The sequence below is a fragment of the Phacochoerus africanus genome, chromosome 11 (genome assembly GCF_016906955.1).
Source record: "Phacochoerus africanus isolate WHEZ1 chromosome 11, ROS_Pafr_v1, whole genome shotgun sequence".
NCBI lineage: Eukaryota > Metazoa > Chordata > Mammalia > Artiodactyla > Suidae > Phacochoerus > Phacochoerus africanus.
In genome coordinates, this window is record NC_062554.1 from 74,557,920 (window position 1) to 74,580,036 (window position 22,117).

The 22,117-nt window shown below is 36.1% G+C and overlaps 1 protein-coding gene across 1 annotated transcript; it reads right to left on the minus strand.

Annotated features, from left to right (window-relative positions):
- Window positions 1–6,296: 6,296 nt before the first annotated feature.
- Window positions 6,297–20,428, minus strand: PDK4 (pyruvate dehydrogenase kinase 4). Its single transcript, XM_047752383.1, has 11 exons — window positions 20,073–20,428; window positions 18,983–19,124; window positions 17,493–17,564; window positions 16,557–16,741; window positions 16,305–16,391; window positions 15,776–15,853; window positions 13,553–13,629; window positions 10,983–11,081; window positions 10,672–10,782; window positions 10,259–10,372; window positions 6,297–8,567 (listed from the first exon to the last, which is right to left on the minus strand). The coding sequence occupies exons 1-11, from the start codon at window positions 20,185–20,187 to the stop codon at window positions 8,424–8,426; spliced, it is 1,224 nt and encodes a 407-aa protein (XP_047608339.1). The 5' UTR covers window positions 20,188–20,428; the 3' UTR covers window positions 6,297–8,423.
- Between the last annotated feature and the right edge of the window lie 1,689 nt (window positions 20,429–22,117).

The window sequence follows — 22,117 nt, forward strand, 5'->3', positions numbered from 1 at the left end:
CCTTACTCAGCAGCTTCAGGTCAACAGACCACACTTGGAACTAAAAATCTAATCCCGGAGTCATAATTAAGCAATAGGGTCTATTGGAGCAGATCTGCTCCTATCACTGATATTGCATGCTTACACTGTATGACTTCACATCTGAAAAACAGTCCTTTATTTTTATTGCTATCAGCTCATTTGTATCAGGACTTAATAGAGGGATGCAGTATCATCTAATGCTTAAATAACAGTATTGATAATAAAACAGCTAATATCTACCTAAATTTTATTATGTGCCAAGCATTGTTATAAATACTTTACATATATTAACTCATTTAAATTTTCACAGCACTCCTATAAGGATGATGCTAAAATATTATCCTCATTTCACAGATAAGAAAACTAAAGCAGAAAAATGTTATGTAACTTCCCAGGGCTATTAAGTGGCAGAGATGGCTTGGAAATCTAGGCGGCTTGGCTCCAGAGTCTACATATCTGACCAGTATGACTTGGGTGAAAACCCAGTGTACCATAGATTGTCTTTTTAGTTACTTGAATATTAAACTATTTTCTCATTTAAGAAAATTGTGCTGATTGCTGCATTGTATCTTGTGAAAAATTGACAGTGAGACATATGTTCTTAATCTTATAGTTTTGATCCTTTAATGTCCTTTTTACTATCCTAGTAAAAGGTTCTTCAGTGCCCCGGGTACCACATCTAGACATTTAAACTATCTTCAGTTGAGCTCTAATACACCTTTCCTTTCTTCTCCCTGGATAGTTTATTCATGGTCTTCTTCCCATTTCCTCCTTCTAAACGGTCTCTTTCTACCTAGTCATTTTAGCCTGAAATCGCCTTTCCTTTAAATTTCTATAGCAGTCAATGTTAGTGAATATGCCTAGCTATGTATATTAGGAATAATGATATTTCCTTTATTATTGACTTGAACTGTTATTATAATCTTTGAACGTATTTAACTTCTCACATGTTTGTATCTCTTCAATAGGACTCTAAGCTCCTTGGGGACAAAGACCTAGTTTTTTTTTATCATATTTTATTTTATTTTATGACCCTACTCATGGTATATGGAAATTCTTGGGCCAGGGATTGAATCCAAGCCACAGCTGTGACCTAAGCCACAGCTGTGTCAACACCGATCCTTAACCCACTGCTCAAGGTTGGGAATCAAACCTGTACCTTCGCAGAGACCTGAGCTGCTACAATTAGCTTCTTAACCCACTGTGCCATGGCAAGAACACTCAAAGACTTAGTTTTGAGCCTGAAATAAAAGGTTCAGTTACAGCTATCATCCATCTAGAAGTAAACATGGATACTTCCCAGAATGATAAGAAATGCTGATAAATGCTTTAAAAAATATTAAGATGGGTGGCTTTGGTTTTAGATCAGTAGAAAAATCTGCTCAATCAGGAATTTTTCCTTTGCTTTTCTCTGTGTTTCCAACTCATCAAAAATATATGAATCAGGAGTTCCCATTGTGACTCATTGGTAATGAACCCAACTGGTATCCATGAGAACATGGGCTCCATCCCTGGCCCCAATCAGTGGGTTAAGGATCCCACATTGCCATGAGCTATGGTGTAGTCACAGATGTGGCTTGGATCCGGCATTGCTGTGGCTGTGGTGTAGGCTGGCAGATGCAGCTCCAGTTTGACTCAGCCTGGGAACTTCCATATGCTGCAGGTGTGGCCCTAAAAGGACCCAAAATAATAATAATCAATAAATACATTTTGATGTCTACTATATTTAAGACATAGTTTTTATGTAGGTTTGTGTAATTTATGGTCCTGGATTGCAAGGAAAATACAGTCTAATTGGACTTCTGGATTTTATATCTCTCTATAACATTTAACTAGGAACCTTAGGAATTACATGATAAATACTAAAACAGACCTGACCATGTGGGAGCTTGGAGAAGGAAGTTGGGAGAGAAGGCACTTTTACTGGAATGCTCAGCCCATGGAGGTGGGATTTGAGTTGGGTCTAAAAGGTTGAGCAACATTTAGAAAAAAGGCAGAGAAGGAAAGGGCATTTCAGGCAGGCATATTTACAGTGATCAAAAGGAAAATGTTTGTTGCATATTTGAAAGAGAATATACCAAATAGTCCAGTAACAGAAGATAACAAGTTATAAGGTTGGTCATGTAAGCTGAGTTGTAGAAAACTATAAATGTCAGATTCTTAGGCACTGGGAAAGCAACAAAAGATTCTGAGATTGACAGTAATGTTATGAAAATCCTAGTTTGGACTGAAGAGAAATTGGAGGTAAAGTATTCAACAAAGAATTATTAAAAACTATAGATTTAAATATTCTTTTAAGAGTTCTTCCCCCTTCTAGTTTTGTTATAATACACATCCAATATAATTTACATCCAATACTGTGTAAGTTTACAACAGCATGATTTGACTTACACATATCATGAAATAATCACCACGATAAGTTTAGTAAATACCCATCATCTCATATAGATACAAAATTAAATAGAAAAAAAATGTTTTGGGGAGTTCCCGTTGTAGCTCAGTGGAAACAAATCTGACTAGTATCCATAAGGATACAGGTTTGATCCCTGGTCTCACTCAGTGGGTTAAGGATCTGACGTTGCCATGAGCTGTGGTATAGGTTGCAGAAGCAGCTTGGATCTTTTGTTGCTGTGGCTGTGGTGTAGGCCAGCAGCTGTAGCTCCAATTCAACCTTTAGCCTGGGAACTTCCATATGCCTCAGGTGCAGCCCTAAAAAGACAAGAAAAATAAAAAATAAAAAAAAATAAAAAAAGAAAAAAAAAGTGTTTTTGCTTATTATGAGAATAGATTCAAAGACTTTAGAATTAGAAGTGTCATTGAGAACTTTGTCTAGATACTCATGTTGCAACAGAAGAAAGGCTGGGGGAAAAATGTAATTGTAATGTATACATGTAAGGATAACCTGACCCCCTTGCTGTACAGTGGGAAAATTAAAAAAAAAAAAGTGTCTTCCTTAAACTAGAATTAATTTAGTTATTTTATGTAGTTAGAAGAGAAAAATGGAAATCAAATAGGTAAAGAGAACTGCCTAAGAACATGGCATAAGGTTTTCATTTTTGTTTTCAAATTTTTATTTCATTTCCAGGTCACTAATTTATATATAATTCTAGATATATTTTGTTATTCTTGAAAATGAATTTAAAAGAAAAAGACTGAGTTAAGGGCAGTTCTGCCAAACATCAAAGTGTATTTTGGGGGCTAGAAACACATTAAAGGGCATAGTTATAGTGGAACTGATTTTAAAAAACCTTAAGACATTGCCATTCAATAGACTGTTTGTCTTATATATTAAAGCAACAATGTGCCTAATAAATAATTCCTAGCTATATTGCATTACTTGACAACCAGTTCTGTGTTATTTTCACTACACTGAATGATAGCAATAAACATGAAAATGATGTTTCATAATTTGTCGATAAACTATTTTGTTGCTGGATTTATCACTAAGACAGCTCACATCATTTTCACATCATTTAATAGATTCAACATGTTTTCAAGGCTACTGACATTTCTGTTGGTTTTGAGTGGCTTTTAATGTTTATTTGCACTTCAGTAGGAACTGAAAAATCTCATTAGACAGTTGCTCATTTCCATTAGGGAGCCATGAAATATGGATGGTGATATTTTTTCATCTGAGCCCAAGGTGAACAAGAAAGAAGAATAATAATAAAATCTGAAATACCAACCCATTTGCTGAAGAAATTTCCTTAGTAGCAATAGCTTTTATCCATTATTTAATTGCTTTTGAAATATGTAATAATTTTTAATGGCCAAAGGCCACCAATGGAGAGTGACATGAAACAAGATAAATTGCAATTTGTCAGGTTTGGAAAACTGCTCTAGAGTTTCTGCGGTGTTGTAAAACTTTTTGAATACCATTTAAAGCATAAAATCTTAGAAAATTTGATGTACATTTATTTACCATAGAGTTCCCATCTGCTTTTAAATACAGGGATGCTGTTCTAAAAGCAGAGCTTTATTTTTGTGTTTATTTGTTGTATTTATCCAGGAAATGTTAATCAGGTGCCTAAGTAGCTGGGATATAAGGTAGAAAGTGAAAAATCCCCTCAAAAGATGTATGGATAGTTGCCACATTGTAAATCAACTATACTTTAATTTAAACAAAAACATTAAAAAAGATGTGTGGATAGAATATTAATGGAGATAGAAGCCTCCTGCTCCATTTGTTCATGGTGAGGGGGCTTAAGGACTTCTTACATAAGCTCCTGTGAAATTACTAAATTTTCTCAGTACTTTTCATCAAGACACACCAAAATGACCTGGAGATTTCATGCACATTTGTAGCTTTGGTACACATCTAAGTGTAAATATGGTACTTGAAAGTATAGTAGCTGAAAGAATAATAGGAGAATAAAGAAATTATAAGGCCAATGCCTAAACTACTAACTCAAAATAATCTCTCTTTGTACATGTGATTGAGGTTAAAATTAAATACTCATTTCAACTCACATTTGACATTTGGGAGAAATGGTTTAAAGACAGTTTTGCTGATAATCCCGCCTACTTTGTTGAACTTGATAATTGGTATCTTTTGGGGGTATACACATTGATTCAAGTAAAAAAAAAAAAGATGTATGTATGCATCAAAGGAGAATTGTGGGACTTGAAGTCTTTCAGTTTTTATGTAAATGTGGATGCAGTTTTTGAGCCTGGTGCATATGCTAATCTCCTACCTCCCAAGCAGCTAAATCCAAGAAAACTATACAGCTAAATCTCGTGTGTGTACACATTTGCTTGTGTGTCTACTCATGTGCTTCCTTCAGACACAGCGCAGTACTTCTTTCAGAGAAAAAGGAAGGAAGGTAGTCAAGCGAAGGAGAGTGTCATTGATGAAGGGATTTAGAATAGGTTCTTTAGGGGCTAATGCCTTAGGTTGATGCCATTTCTTAATTCAAATCTGATTTTGACAAGATTTTAAAGTTTAGTTATGACAGACTCATTTCACCAATTTTCTTTTATTCTAATTGCCTTTTTTCCCTCCCTTTCTTCTTTCTTCCTCCCTCCCCTTTTTTAATTTGCAAAACTTTGAAATAAAGGCATTATGGGGGTACGCAGAGAATGTTGTCTCAAGATAAAGTAGGATTAAATTAGTGAAGAAAGTGTGAAGACAGCAAAAGTAAAACATGTCATCACTTAATTTAGTACTTCTTAACCTATTTCTACCTTACTGTTATTCAGATATTCAATCCATAAATTGTTAGGGAATCTAAATTATCTAGGTAATTATTTTGGTAACTCCACTGTATTTGTAAATACAGACACTAAGTGAAACTTTAAATTTACCAAAAAAATGTAGAGAATACATGCACTGCAAAATGATTCTTTGAATCTATACATGTAGGTAAACATACATGGTAATATGAGTTATTGGGGCACAGCCAAGAAAGCAAGGACAATCAATTTCTGGAAAGCTATAAAATATTGTCTTTGTTTAAAAGTTAAGATTTTAAGATTTTTTTTTTAAAGGCTATCCAATATGTAGCTAAATTAGATGACTATAAAGTGAGGAAAACTTTTACCACAAATTCTTCTTAGTTTCTGTTAATTTGAAAAAAGAACTTTAACTTACTCCAGCCAGAATGGCCATCATCAAAAAGTCTACAAACAATAAGTGCTGGAGAGGGTGTGGAGAAAAAGGAACCCTATTACATTGTTGGTGGGAATGCAAATTGGTGCAACCACTGTGGAAAACAGTGGAGATTCCTCAGAAAACTAAAAATAGAACTACCATTTGATCCAGCAGTCCCACTCCTAGGCATCTATCTAGAGAAAACCAGACTTGCAAAGACACATCTACTACGATGTTCATTTCAGCACTATTTTCAATAGCCAAGACATGGAAACAACCTAAATGTCCATCGACAGAGGAGTGGATTAAGAAGATATGGTACATATACACAATGGAATATTACTCAGCCATTAAAATGAACAAAATACCAGCATTTTTAGCAACATGGATGGACCTAGAAATTATCATCCTAAGTGAAGTCAGCCATACAATGAGATGCCAACATAAAATGCTTTCACTGACATATGGAATCTGAAAAAAGGACAGACTGAACTTTGCAGAACAGACTGAACTCACAGACAGTGAAAAACTTATGGTCTCTGGAGGAGACAGTTTGGGGGGTGGGGGGATGTGCCTGGGCTGTGGGATGGAAATCCTGTGAAATTGGATTGTTATGATCATTATACAACTACAGATGTGATAAATTCATTTGAGTAATAAAAAAAGAAAACTTTAAAAGACTATCTAAATATAAAAATATTTATTATAAAAATTATCACATTTCTCTGTACATAGCCTAGACACAAAAACACAATTTATACATTAATAATACAAGTGGGCCTGAACAGTCAGTTTCCATCCACTAGAATCCTAAAACTCTTCCTTTGCTTTCACACATACCAACATGGACTATTTCTATCTTATAGAACTCCATTTACACAGTTGACGTTATTGAGATAACCAACATTTCTTTTTCTCTAGTGTTTTAAAGATAGTTCACAGTGTTTAGTTTAGATATTAATCAACTGCTTTAAATCTTTGGTACATTTACTTTCAAAATTTACATGCAAAAAATGTTTAAATTTCAGTAAAAAGTGAAAAGTCAAATAACCTATTGCAAATAGTTTTGTGTAATCAATAAATGCATAAGCCAGAGTCTGACAATTAAAAAAAAAAAAGTCACTTCCAGGACATCTGATGATAAAATCTGAAATCCACAACAGATAGTTTGACAGTTCTATGACTGCTATCAGCAGCACCACAACACTAGGCTATGAGAAAATTAAATACAAATGTTAAGTTCAACATATAGACACTACTGGTTATTTCATTAACAAGAAAATTCTATTTTCTATATTCCAGTTTAAAACATCAATTTGACAGAGAAAAGTTTATCTCATAAAAGCCTATTCTTTTGCAAGAGTGAGAGAACTATTTAAAGAAGCCATACTGTTTTGAAAGACACCAATTCATCCTCTTGCCAATAATTTACCCATGAAAATATGGATCATTTCTTGTAATAATTTGTGGGGAATATAGCAAGATTCTTGCCTTCTGCTTCCCTCTGTCCTCCCTTCCCTTCCTTCATTTTCTATTTCATTTTTTATTCCTTCTCCAAGAGGAATGTGCTAGACTGCTCTGTCAACCTGCTCATTATTCCTGAACTCCCCAAAAGTTCCGTATGCATTTCAGCTTTCATGCATTAGCTCTCAATCTCAATGATTCATAAATGAAAGCCTCAGTGGCATAAAAACCTTACTCCCAGGCTATTTGTTTAAAAGACTCCAAGAAGTATTAAAATTCTAATGTTCTTGAGCCTTTTGTTAATTGCAAATTTTTTAACCGACATGTTAAAAATGGTGGAGTGTAGAGAATATATTTAAAAACATGTTATCAAAAATACATCTCTTTAAGCCTAGAAAATATATGCCTTTGGACTACCACCACTGCAGGGTAGAGAATAGCCCTTCCTACTGAGTTCAGTTCCGAATGCATTATTTCATTCCGTAACACTGGTTTTTCCAATCTACTTCTGTTTTATCTATCTTAACAAAGCAAGGTGAGATTTTGCTATCACTTTGACAGTTCTTCTCTCCTTCCCACCTCCAACATCCTGAATTCAGTGCATATTTTAAAATTCAACCAAGAGTAGGCACATGGCAATACGTGTTCACTTATTACTTAAGGTGTGAACAGGAAAAGCAGCATATAAAGGCACTGTATTTATCAAAGGCAGCCTTCTTCTGAGCTTTTACATAAGCCCATGCCTTGGCTGTAACTCTGAATAAAACTAATTTGACTCATTCCTCCTCATTCAAAGTAAATGTTATTTCAATCACGGCCTTTCCATCTCCAGAGTGCACAGATATATATGAAATGTATGTTTACATACATTTCTAATCATATGGTATAAAACAAGTCCTAATCCTTTGAATGGCAGGGAAGTACTGGTATTTTGACACCTGATAATCGATAAATACCAGTATCTTTTGACATCAACCAGCAGCCTAAAATATCAGTTAGTTGATACTGTTAGCCCACATCTTTACCTCTCATTCTTTCCCATTCTTGTTGACAAAAAGGTGGAAAACTGAGGCTTATTTTTTCTTTGGGATTTGAGATAAACTCCTGAGTTATTCTAAGTTAAAAAAATTAGAATAAAGAACTGGCCAGCCATTGACTTCTGCCATCCTGCACTGCGCTTGCCTGGGTCCCAGAAAAGGGCTTTCTTCCTCTTTGAAGTTGTGTTTTGAGCAAGGAGTTTTTGTTGCTGTTGTTTGTTTTTGAGTACAAGACTTCACACGCACACATTCAGGAAGCAGCGTTGGCTTAGACCCACTTTGATCCCTTAAAGTGTCCCAAGGGTCCCTCCTCACACAGCCACTTTTTCCTTCGCCAAGTTCTTTGGTTCTTTGCTTGGGATACACCAGTCACCAGCCTCACTGCTCATCTGGTAATGTTTGAAGGCTGATTTGTTAAAGACTGGGAGTTTTTCTATAGATTCAGAAGACAAAGCCTGAAAAAAGAGGGAGGCAAAATCAAACCAAAGAAATTATTCATGGCATAATTTGTACCCGAAGTGATTATTGAAAATAAATTCAGAAGCAAGTATTCAGCAAGTATTCAAATATTCAAATACATTCTCTTAATTGATTTAGTTATAAAAGCATACTAGAGCCCATGGTATGCTAGGCACAGTATAAAAGAAAACTGAAAAATAGATATTATCTGCACTCTACAGGGGCTGGAATAGTATATATACAGTTATAAATTAGGGAAGAGTAATTGTGTTCAATAGTTAGCACTGTCCTGGAGTTCCTGTGGTGGCACAGCAGAAACAAATGTGACTAGGAACCATGAGGTTGCGGGTTTGATCCCAGGCCTCGCTCGTGGATCAATCATTGCCCTGAGCTGCGGTGTAGGTTGCAGACGCAGCTTGGATCCCAAGTTGCTGTGGCTGTGGCGTGGGCCAGCAGCTGTAGCTCCGATTAGACTCCTAGCCTGGGAACCTCCATATGCCGTGGTGCAGCCATAAAAAGACCAAAAAAAAAAAAAGAAAGTAAACATTGTCCTTTGTTTGGATTCTGCTGATGACATAGAGTTGAATAGCAATAGGCAAACAGGTTTTCCAGGCAAAACCTTTGTATATGTGATAAAGTGAGAGTCCTAACCTGACAGGATTGATCTACTACTAAAATCTGGTACTATTAATCTATAATATATTAATCTCTCCCAATACTTTGAAGACACTTTTACTATTTAAGAAATGAATACATTAACTATTTCAGGTGTTCTAGGATTATGTGGCAAATAATTCCCTTACATAAAATGGGAGCCTGGAAGGTTAATGTTTTAGTGGCTTATAACTGTGAATATATTTTCAGTTGAAATAGTTGGTAAATGATTAATGATTTTCAGCTGAAATAGTTGGCAAATGAATCAGGACAGTGACCTTAACAAGTAAATTCTGAGATTATCAGAAATGGAAAAAACATGTACCAAGTTTTAAAGTTTAAACAAGAAATGTCAGACACCCCACTGACAACTCCTGAGCAGTCAGCTCCTCTCCATGGATTTCTAATGAGGTCAGCTTAAGGACTTGAGTATCTTTACATCAGTTGTTTTTTAGGCTGAAATATTATAAGCATATATATATTTCCCACAAGTCTAAGTAAAAGAAAAGTATAGCTATTGCAAACTATTGTCTTTGGAATGGATAAGCAATGAGATCCTCTATATAGCACTGCGAGCTGTTACCTAGTCACTTAAGATAGCGCATGGTAATGTGAGAAAAAGGAATGTGTATGCGTGACTGGACCACCTTGCTGTACAGTAGCAAACTGACAAAACACTGTAAACCAGCTATAATGAAAAAAATCATTAAATTAAAAAAAAAAGTACAGCTATTCTCACAGATGCCAATAAGAGTTGCCTTTTTAAAAATTCAAGTGAGCATCTCCTCACTCAGAAACTAATGTGCTTCTTGGGAAACCATTTTGCTTCATTGAGGCAGTAGCCTGGCCCCCTTCCTTTTTGGTATGTTAACCATATTAAATATGAAATAGCATATCTACACATACCAATGATTTGTGGTCACTATTTGCATTAACTCAGTTTGGGGTATTCACTGTGGATAGCAGAACTCAGGACTGTTAAAGAAACAGTCTTTTCAGAAATACAATTTTTTTCCTTTGGGTTAAAGGATACCTTTAGGTAGATGATAGCATCCGTTCCATATCCTGGCAAAGAGTAGAGGTTTAGATCTCCTTGGAAGTACTTGGCATAGAGACGAGAAATTGGCAAGCCGTAACCAAAACCAGCCTAGAAGGGACAGATCAGTTACTGACAAAGAGGCAGCCATTATCTTTGGAATATAAAATGTAGGAAGGAGTTATATGCCCTGAAACTGATGTCCTTGAACTTAAAATATCTTCTGCTGCCAATCAGAAACCCCTTGTAGAAATGTTTCACCATTTTTAGCCTGCTTTATCATTCTTTCTCATATCCCCTATGCCCAATTTAACTGAAGTGATTAACTTGCCTAAATAATTCCTTATAATCCTTGCTCAACATTTAGAACTAGGTGGCTAGGATGAACTTAGCCATATAATTGGTCTTACCAAAGGAGCATTCCGGGAATTATCCATCACAGGTGTTGGTGCTGTAGAATACGTGTAACTGAAAAGACGGTCAATGATCCTCAGGGGAACACCACCTCCTCTGTCTGAAATCTTATACAAACAAACAAGTCATTAGAGCCACATGTTAAGAATAATGCACACTTGTCTATATAAAAATGTCCTTCCTTCATTTAAAAGTTACTTGGTGTGCATGACTTTGATCTATTGCCCAAAGCAGAGAGCTTTGTTATTACTCTTTTTAAAAAAATTCTCTCAAGAAAGACTCAAAAGAAAAAACAGCTAATGGTTACCTTAATTGTAAGATCTTCTTTTCCCAAGACAACAATCACCTCAATTGGTGTCAGAGAAGGCCAGTTTTCCTGGTGTTCGACTGTAGCCCTCATTGCATTCTAAAGAAAACAGAACCATAAGGAATTCGATGGCAGAAGGACGAGAGATAATAAATAACTGTTTTTTATGTTTAAAATAAAAGCAGCACAGAGGGTAATTCAAAGTTCTTATTTTATTTTTTTAAGTTAGTAGTAAAATAGCTCTGTAAATAGCCATTTATGAATGTGTCATGCAGGATGTATAATGAAAAATATTCATTTACCATGTAATATAGCTCCTGGGAGTAATGTTTAATGGAAAAACAATTCTGCTAGCTGTCAAGTTCTTATTTGTAAGCTTAATTTAAATGTAGAAATTGGTTTTTATAGTCCATTTCCTGACTCTCTCTTTTTTGACTTTCCATTACATTTTACATCTAAGCACCAAAGACTATTACATAACAAATAAACAGTGAATCATTGAACCAGTTTATTGGCTTTTATAAAATTTGCTGGGAAAAGGTTGTTACTATTTAAAAGGATAGTAAATAATTCTAAATTAAATTTCAATTTGCATTTGATTATCATCTTAACTTTTACCAATGATGGCAAAATAACTGTATAATTTGGGCCATTCAATTTAAAACTAAATCAAATCAACAAAAAAGTATCTTTTGTCCTTTAACAGAGAAGAAACTCAAACAAGTTTTCAGACAACTCTTAGATGAATGTCATACAGATAAAGTTTTGGTTCATTTTACCCATTTCCCTCTCTACCCTTCTTCTGGTAGGGTATCTACTTTCTAGTTTCTATATAATAATATTAAGTTCTAATCATTAGCTTAAGTGAAATAAAATAGATCAGATGTTTGTAGTCCAGTCAGCACCTCATTGCAGTAACATTAGAACAAGTTAGGAAACAGTAAGTTCTGAGAAGAGTTATATCAAAATTAGAGGCAGAGTTCACTTTTTTAAGGCTTCCTCCTCTCCAGGCCAGGAGACTCTTAGGAAGCATCACAAAGCTTCAAGTGTTTTTCTATCTTTTGGTTTAGTACAGGGTTCTAGTTTGAGCTTAGAACCTGGGATAGGATTTGACTCTTAGTATCTGGCTATCCCAGACAAGTATTATCCACGTCTTCTAAGAGCTTGTTAGAAACTCAAATTCTCCGATCAAAAGTATTAAAATAGCAGGAACAGGCTTAAGAATCTGCGGTTGCACAGGCCCTCCAGGTGATTCTAATGCACGCCGAAGTCTGTGAAGCACCATCCTATAGTCTTGTTATGCAAAGTGTGGACTGTGGGCCCAGCAGCATCACTTGGTAGCCTTTTAGAAAAATTCACGCAATCCCACTCTTGGGCATCTATCTGGACAAAATTCTACTTAAAACAGACACGTGCACCCACATGTTCATTGCAGCACTATTCACAATAGTCAGGACATGGAAACAACCCAAATGTCCATCGACAGATGATTGGATTCGGAAGAGGTGGTATATATACACAATGGAATACTACTCAGCCATAAAAAAGAATGACATAATGCCATTTGCAGCAACATGGATGGAACTAGAGAATCTCATCCTGAGTGAAATGAACCAGAAAGACAAAGACAAATACCATATGATATCACTTATAACTGGAATCTAATATCCAGCACAAATGAACATCTCCTTAGAAAAGAAAATCATGGACTTGGAGAAGAGACTTGTGGCTGCCTGATGGGAGGGGGAGGGAGGGGGAGGGATCGGGAGCTTGGACTTATCAGACACAACTTAGAATAGATTTACAAGGAGATCCTGCTGAATAGCATTGAGAACTTTGTCTAGATACTCATGGTGCAACAGAAGAAAGGGTGGGGGAAAAAATGTAATTGTATACATGTAAGGATAACCTGACCCCCTTGCTGTACAGTGGGAAAATAAAAAAAATTATTTAAAAAAAAACTGAAAATACTAAAGAATGTGAAGTTTGCAAATAAAAAGCCAGCAAAATCAAAAGAAAAAAAAGAAAAATTCAGCATCTCAGCTCCATCCCAAACCCACTAAATCAGAATCAGAATTTTAACAAAACCACCAGGTGATGCAAATGCACATTAGAGTAGATCACTGAAGGAACTGTCTTCTAAGTATTTTCTAGTCATAGGTTAGAGCCCTGCCACCTCCAGTAATTATGGATCTGAACCTCTGGATCTGAAGTTGTTCCAGCCTGTGGGGGTGGAAGTTAACAAGACCTGGGTCACTGAGGTATTATTGTATGACCTTCCTTAATGAATGCATGAATGACTGGTGGTTTGTTAGACACCTGAAGAAATAACAGGAACAGGGGTCACTGTGACATAGTGATCATATTGTGCATTCTCAAATGCCTGTTGATGCTACAAGGAACCAACCGCATGTACGCTCTCAAACATTAACTGGTAGCTTCTTTCTGTTAGCAGCACAGAGCATGCTTGGAAGAAGATAGTGAAGCTCCTGTTTAGTAGAAAATGATAAGGAAATAAAATGTAACCAGTGAACTTTAAAAAAAAATGCAGTCAGTGTGAAGTGTTTTACCTTGAATAATTCAAAGAGCATATGATGAAGGTGAGATGGAACATACACAATATGAATTGGTTGACCTGGAAGTTTTCCTAGAAAAAAATTTAAGCTCATTTAGAATTGGTAAACAAATATTTTATTAAACTTTCATATCTATTTGATTAATATTTTCAATTTAAACAGGATTGGAACACTCCCCATCCTCCTCACTCTAAAATCCTACCCTAGAACTTTCCCTTTTAAATGGTAAACACAACTAGCTTATTTTCAAAATGCTATTACAGTTGCTACCTTGTGTTCTATGAATAATTTTTGCATTTCTCTGCAAATGTATAAAATTAGATAAGTATAAAACAGGGATGCTCTAAATTAGATTACATGGATTATTTCTATTTTCAAAATTTTGGTACTGGACAATTTGAGAGTTAAAATTGTATGCATTTTAAGAAATAAGAAAATATAAATGTAAGTCTACAGTATAACATCTAAATTGATGCTAGCTAGCTATAATTTTCATATTTTGAATGCATGGAAAATAACAATCTGATTATTCTTTATTTTTATCAACTAAATATCAAATTTTTTAGGCTAACTATGCTTAAATTTCACCAAGAGGCTAAAGAAAACAGGAACAAAAACCTCATAATACTCTTTGAAAAGAAAAATAAAACTATTATTCTTTGGTGTTCCATGCCTTGGCAAAGTCTGAGTCAGAAAACAAGGTCTGGCACAATCCCCTCTTTATTTTATCATACAGGTCAAGCAGTTGATCTGCAAGTATTATGCAACAATGCTGTTAATGCTTAGAAATATTTTTCAATCTTTATTTGTACTCATGCTTTTATTTTAGCAATTAATTACATTTCCCTATCCCAAATCCATGAGTTGGGCTACTCTCTTTTTTTAAAAAAAAATGTTACTGAAATATAGTCGGTTTACACTGTTGTGTTAATTTCTGCTGTATAGCAAAGTGACTCAGTTAAACATATATATTCTTTTCTGTTATGGTTTATCACAGGACATTGAATATAGTTCCCTGTGCTATAAAGTAGGACCTTATTGTTTATACATGCTATATATAATAGTTTATCTCTGCTAATCCCAACTTCCCAGTCCTCCCCTCTCAGTCTCCCTCCCCATTGGCAAGTACCAGTCTTTTCTCTATGAGTCTGTTTTTATTTCATAGATATATTGATTTGTGTTGTATTTTAGATTCCACATGTAAGTGATACCATATGGTGTTTGTCTTTCTCCAAGTTAGGCTACTCTTAATTTGAACAACTTGATTTTAATTCTCACCACCAACAAACATTGTTCCTGTGTAACTATTACTTGACAAAGATTTTTACTTTGAGTTGAAAAGAGAAGGTTATTTTAGTTTAAATATACCATCTTGGTTTGAGAAGCAGCTATTGGATAAGATAAAAATAGTGCCTTGAAATCATGGTGTCATTACTTCAGTCAATGTGAGAAGACCTTATCTTTTTAGAGTTGACACTACTGAAGTATGCTTTGCTTCGGAAACAGTGGTATGCGAATAGTGAAAAAAAATTAATTATTGGTAAGAATATTTAACATGAGATCTACCTTATTAAATATGTAAGTGTACAATATAGTATTGGTATCTATAGCAGGTCTCTAGAACTTACTCATCTTGCATAACTGAAATTTTATACCCACTGAATAGCACAACTCCTTACTTCCCTCTTCCTTAATTGTCTAGCAACCATCATTCTACTCTGTGCTTCTACAAGCTTGACTATTTCTGATACCTCAGACAAGTGCAGTCATACAGTATTCGACCTTCTATGATTGGCCTCTTTCTTATAATGGAATTTACAGTATTTTTGTTTTTGGGTCTTACTTTCAAGTAACTTCTTTAGAAGCATATTTCCACTACCAAGTTGTTGTTCTGCCCCCCTTATCCCTGTACTCTGTAGTAAGCAGTCTTTCTTTGATCTACGGTACTAGAACTTAGCTGCTATAAATCCTAAATTATTTGTTCAGACCATTCTTCTTTATCAATTGTCATCCTATTATAACTGAATATACTCAAATGGAACTTCCCAGTTAAGGAAAAGATAATCTTGGCTTCAGAAAATGTGTACAAATTCTAAGCAAGTACGGAAGGGAAAAAAGGAATAGAAATTGCTTTGTATTTAGAAAACACTAAATACTAAATAAATGGGAAAACACTGAATTTTCCATAGATTAAAACATATTTAATTCAGAGCTTACCATTCACTTGTGTGAGCTTTAATTCTGGAGATGTTAAATAATACTGATTACAGAGCATCTTGGAACACTCAAAGGCATCTGGAATAGAGGGTTTTTTCATAATAATTAAATGAATTTATGCCAAGTAAAATTTTCAAGTGATCTTCCATCAATTTAGATTAAACTACCTTTAATCTAAAATATTCATTAGGGTACAGGTTTATGTATATGAAAAAATACCTTTATTAATATTTTATTAAAGAAAAAATGAAAACAATGTTTAAGTTATAGCTGTAGGAAGACATGCACTTCAGAAATCAAACTGTATGAAAATATGGACCATTAGTGATTGATGTTTGGATTTTTTATATTATAAATGAATATTTAAACATCTGATTTTCCAAAGCAAAGGAACTTCATGACAGTATTTATAAAAACATAAATGGAACACTTTGAATATAAATGCACTAACAGAGTCACCTCAACCATAGATGTATCAATCAGATAGTGTACATTTTCAACAGGGGAAATGCAGAAACTTAGAAATTACCTTGGACCACTGCTGCCACATCACAGTTTGGGTCAATGCTGCCAATGTGGCTTGGATTTGCTGTCTGTAAGTCACTAAATATCAGGACTGTTGAAAAATAAAAACGAAAGGATATTATTATAAAAATCAGGATAATAATGCTTAGAAATACCACTGAGAAAGTGTGACCCACCAAGGAGCGAAATACCTAGTTAAAGGATAGCTTATATTCCACACCCATCTATTTATCATGGCCATGATGAAGTAACTTACTGTGCTGGTTCATCAGCATCCGGGTAGAAATACGGTTCATGTAAAATCGATCCAAGAAATACTGAAGATTTTGGTTGGTGACAGGGTCAACTGTACAGGCATCTTTATACTCCAGGATTCCTTGTGCCATCGTAGGAACTACATTATGGTGTCTATTTCGAACTTTGATGAGAGTGTCTACAAAACTAAGCCAAAACACATTTATGGTTAGTAAGAAGTCCAAATAAGTTTCATTCATATATTTCTTGGATTACTGCAAAGAAGGTTACAGCTTTTCTTAAGTACCCATCTAAACAAATCAAGTGATAAAATGTTGGATGCAACTTTTTTAAGGTTCCCACACTGCAGATTCTTTGACTACAGTAGAAGAGACAGCTTCATAAACAGATTTATTTTGCTTTTAGCTTACATATAAAAATGCCAGCTCTGGGACTGGTGTATTCTTTTTAGTTGTTCATTTAAAAAATAATAATTAAAAATAAGTAATATTGAAGATGGCTCTAGAATGCCACTGTGAAAAAACTTAAAATTTCTTGTCAGATTTAGAAAAGATTCTTATTTCTTATTATAGCCAGAAACTCTGTTACTCTGAAAGAAAATGTTTACTTTCCAGTGACACTGACATGCATTCATATTATGTAACAGTAAATTCTTCTGCAAATCTAATCATAAGACTCAATTTATAATAAAAAATAGATTTCCTTTTTTTTAAAAAAAAAAAAAAGTCCTCTACACTTTTCATCCTCAGCACCATTTTCAATGTCATAATTCTCTATCATTTTTTAAAAAACCAACAAGTCAAAACTTGTCCTTTGTAAGGGGGTAGTTATATATTATTCAGGATATTATAAATTATCCTTTCAGTTAGATCTAAAAAAATCTGATGTCTAGAAGTATTCAAAGTTTCAGACACTTATTCTAATGCATAAAACTTACTCTGCTAATACTTTCTGATCCTCTGGGCTTTTCTCATGGAATTCCACCAACTCCATCAGGCTCTGGATATACCTGTAAAGTGACAGACATGCTTTAAATTTTAAAATTGAATAGTCAGTTACCAGTGGCTGAAAATAGATTACTTTTTTCAAATGATTTGAAAAGAAAATACGTTAAAACTTTTCTCCAAGACATTTGGAAAACTGTTGTCTTAGAAAAAAGAAAGCTGGAGTTCCCGTCCTGGCTCAGTGGTTAAGGAATCCAACTAGGAACCATGAGGTTGCGGATTCGATCCCTGCCCTTGCTCAGTGGGTTAACGATCCGGCGTTGCCGTGAGCTGTGGTGTAGGTTGCAGACGCGGCTCGGATCCCGTGTTGCTGTGGCTCTGGCGTAGGCCGGTGGCTGCAGCTCCGATTGGATCCCTAGCCTGGGAATCTCCATATGCCGCGGGAGCGGCCCAAGAAATAGCAAAAAAGACAAAAAAAAAAAAAAAGAAAGCTACAACTTTAATCCTCACCTTTCTAACTTAAAATTTATGTTTCTTTTACTATCCCAGAGTAGCATTCAGTTTTCTGTTTCATTTGGCAAATGTCTTTTTTTTAAACAGCAAAAGCATTTAAACAACTTTTACAGAAAGACTTCATGGTTTTTTTTCCTACTGTATTTACTCATAGGTGAGTAGGAGTCTTGAAATTAGCAGTAAATACTATGGTTTGAATATGTTTCCAAATGCAATAGTTTAATGAGTGTATAATACTTTTATTTATTAAATCAATGAGAAAAAGCTGTGCAGTCAGTGGGTTAGAGTGAAGCTCTGGTGCCTATCTGCCTTAGAGCATATCCTGGCACTGTTCTCTGAAAATCTGCTCTTGGGTTATGTACCCCCTCTAAATCAGTATCCTTATTTGCAAAATGAGATACTAACTGACACTGAGTGCTGGCTGGGTGCCAGGTACTGTTCTAAGTGCTTTTTCAATTGACTAGCTCATATAATTACACTTAACTATCCCTTTCAAGCATATACTTTTTTCTCCTCAATAACAGATGGGGAAATTGAGGCATAGGTATGAGACACTTGCCAAGGAGTCCACGAAGAAGAGGCAGAGGCAAGATTTGAACCCACAGCCTGCTTTGTTCATTTGTTTGTATGTAACAAAGATTAGGCTCTCTCTAAATAGTAGTCACCTGTATCTATTTCTAGGATAGGATTCCTTTGTAATATCAAACTGTCTTATTATTTAAAGTACAAATTAATATAACCAGAAGTAAAAACTGTATTGTGAAAGTACCTACTTTTTCAGGGCAAAATATTTATAGCTTTATAATTGCCCTTATAACTCACCCTAAATTAATAAAAATATTATTTTTATCTTTCAAAAGTAATGTTCAGGCCACCTGTTGTCTAATTATGATGTTAACATATTACAAGAATTCTCACTCAGATACCTGTCTTAAAACTAGAGACTGTTTCAGAATGGTTCATCACTTACCAGCTCTTAACTAATTGCACTGAAGAGGTATTTACTAATCGATCAGGGAGGATATAAATTTCCTTCAGGATATTGGCTAGCCTCACAGGCAACTCTTGTCGCAAAAATGCAAAAGAGGTTCTTTCACATGCATTTTCTGAACCTGTAATAAAATATTATTTAGTTTTTGGAAAAATGTATAAATTATATATTTGAGTAGCATTAACTATCCAATATTGAGCACACACATAAATATATTACAAAATTATATTTCACTCTCAGTTGGGTTACTACTTATAGGTAATTCAAGAGTAAGCATCTTCTTTATTATCTTTTATCTTTTTCTTTCTTAAAAAGTGACCAAATATGACAATTATTATTTTTTCTTTTTGACAAAGATTCTCTTTTCATAATACCCCCCCAATATGAATCTTAGTATTCATAAAAGAGTGCAGGATTCAATCAAATGATAATGTCAAGGAGACATCATTTATATAGTCTTAGATGAAACTGGAGTGAGGGGATAAAGGGAGGGGTGGGAATCCTGATGTTTCCAGACTGGCGATAATACCAGATTTAAATCCTTGAAATTTTCTTTATGAGATTTCTGCAGAAAGTTTGTAAATATTTGCAGCAGTAATGCAAATATATGGATGGTAAAGAGACAAATTTGTTAGGAATGCAGCGAGATGAACCCTGGAGGGATGAAGGGTGGCTCAAGGCTAAAAATCTCAATTAATCTGAGGCTAGTTTATAATATTAGGAATCTTCTTCAAGATGTAGTATGCCCTGAAGAAGGGTATAAAGTTGTTAAATGGTGACTGAAAGCAAAAAGTATTTTGACTGAAAATTTTGTACAGTAAGAGGAAAAGATGAGCTCAAACCATCCAGCATGTCAGGCTGCAAGTGGCCTTGGCCTGCAGGCACTGTCAGAAAGAAAGCAAATCTAACAAAAGGCAAAGTGTACTAGTGTTGAGGTTCCAGGGTTCAACAGGAAAGTAAACCCCAGGTGTTTTATGTAATGGACCCAGCCTTCCCTACACAAGGTCTGAAAGTTTAAGGCAGCTTCCAAGTCCCTGCGCCCCAAGCGGGGCCTTATGTCCCCACTCACCGAAGTCCAGCAGCTGCTTTATGGACAGCGGGGATGGGCTGTAGCGCGAGAAATGCTCGACCTCTCGGGGAACCAGGGAGCCAGCGCTGCGCATCACAAAGCGAGCCGCTTTCATCCTGATGCCTGTTCCAGACTGGAGCTGAGGCTGGTTGGAGGGGTGAAGGCTGCCAGAAGCAGGACCTAGGACCTTGTAGGGCGCGGGAGGGGCGCGTCCCTGCGGAGAGAACAGGTGGGGTGGTGCTCCCAGACCTAGGCTGAGGTTCCGGGGTGCTTGTTGGTGGAGGAATGAGGCACTGAGTCGGAGGAGCAGTAGGTAGCCTGAGACTCAGATTGGTGTCCTGTCACCACCCGCCGCCTCCCAAGGTTTTATTTGTTCCCCTGCACGCCCCCCCCCCCCCCGCAACTCCAAAGGGGAGGAGTCACTGGGACTAGGAGAAGCTTCCTGAACTTAGGTCCAGGCCACTCAGCTCCGATAAAGAACTTTGGGCCCCGCCCCACGGACGCGGAGGCTTCGTGCCGGAGGCTGTAAAGGATAAAGGGGTGGGAGGAAGTCGACCTCAGGAGGTGAATAGAATTAAGATCCGCAGCTTGGAAGAGGACTCCGGGTAGCGTGGGCGGGGCAGTGAGGGCGGGGCAGCCCAGGCTTGTCTTGTTTACCAGTGAGAAGCTGTGACAATGTCACGCATTCTTGGCCAGAAACTATTTCCAAGAATCTGGGCTCCAGAATCTCATTGGTCGTTGCTAAGAGCGCGGCTTTTACAGTAGCTAATCAGCTGTGTCCAAAAGTATGGGATTCTCTGCTGTTCGACAGCGAAAAGATTCCATTCCTGGATAGTACACGTTGTAAGGAACTGGAAGTTCCTTTTGCAGACTTGAGGAGCAGCCCAAAGTACGTTTACTTTCTTGTGGCGACAAAACATTAATTTGTTTCTTCCCAGTAATACATTCTCTCCATTAGCTTTAACAGTTAATTAAAAACAAAATTAAAAAGGGATTAATTCGTCAGTTTGACTCACCTTTTTTCCCCTCCCATCAGAGAATTTGCTCCCTCTTTCTTCCTGTGTGAGATGTACTTAATCCAAACCTTTGCCTAAGACATTCTTTTCCACCCGTAAATGTCCAGCACAAACTCTATGCTGCAAGATATCTTCCTAATTGCCTCTCCCCGCTCCTTCTTCCGAATATGGCTTTTGTCACTTATGGCATTAGTTGTAGCTATTTATGTTCTTATTTTGTCCCTCTCCCTGAAAGAGATTAGGTTTAGAACCATGTCTGGTATATCTTTCGGATTGCTTACTCTCTTTGTTGCTACCCAGGCTTAAACAGTTGCAAAAATTTGGGGAAAATTCCACATTGCCTTTGCAATTGATGTATAGTTGATTTACAATGTTGTGTTAGTTTCAGGTGTCAGCACAGTGATTCAGGGATGTGTGTGTGCTGTTTCAGATTCTTTTCCCTTCTAGGTTATTGCAAAATACTGATTATAGTTCCCTGTGCTATATAGTAGATCCTTGTTGGTTATGTATTTTACACATAATAGTGTGTATGTTAATCCCAACCACCTAATTTATCCCTCTTCCCCCGTTTCCCCTTTTATAACCATAAGTTTGTTTTCTATATCTGTGGATCTATCATGTTTTGTCAATAAATTCATTTATATATATTTTAGACTCCACATATAAGTTATATAAGATATTTGTCTTTGGCTTACTTCACTTAATATGATAGTCTCTAGGTCCATCCATGTTGCTACAAGTGTTATTATTTCATTCTTTTTTTTTTTTTTTAATGGTCACACCTGCAGCATATGGAGGTTCCCAGGCAAGGGACTGAATACGAACCACAGTTGTCATACCACATTTGCAACACCTGGTCTTTTTTTTTTTTTTTTTTGTCTTTTTGCCATTTTCTTGGGCCGTTCTCGTGGCATATGGAGGTTCCCAAGCTAGGGGTCAAATCGGAGCTGTAGCTGTAGCTGCGACCTACACCACAGCTCACGGCAACGCCGGATGGGATCGTTAACCCACTGAGCAAGGTCAGGGATC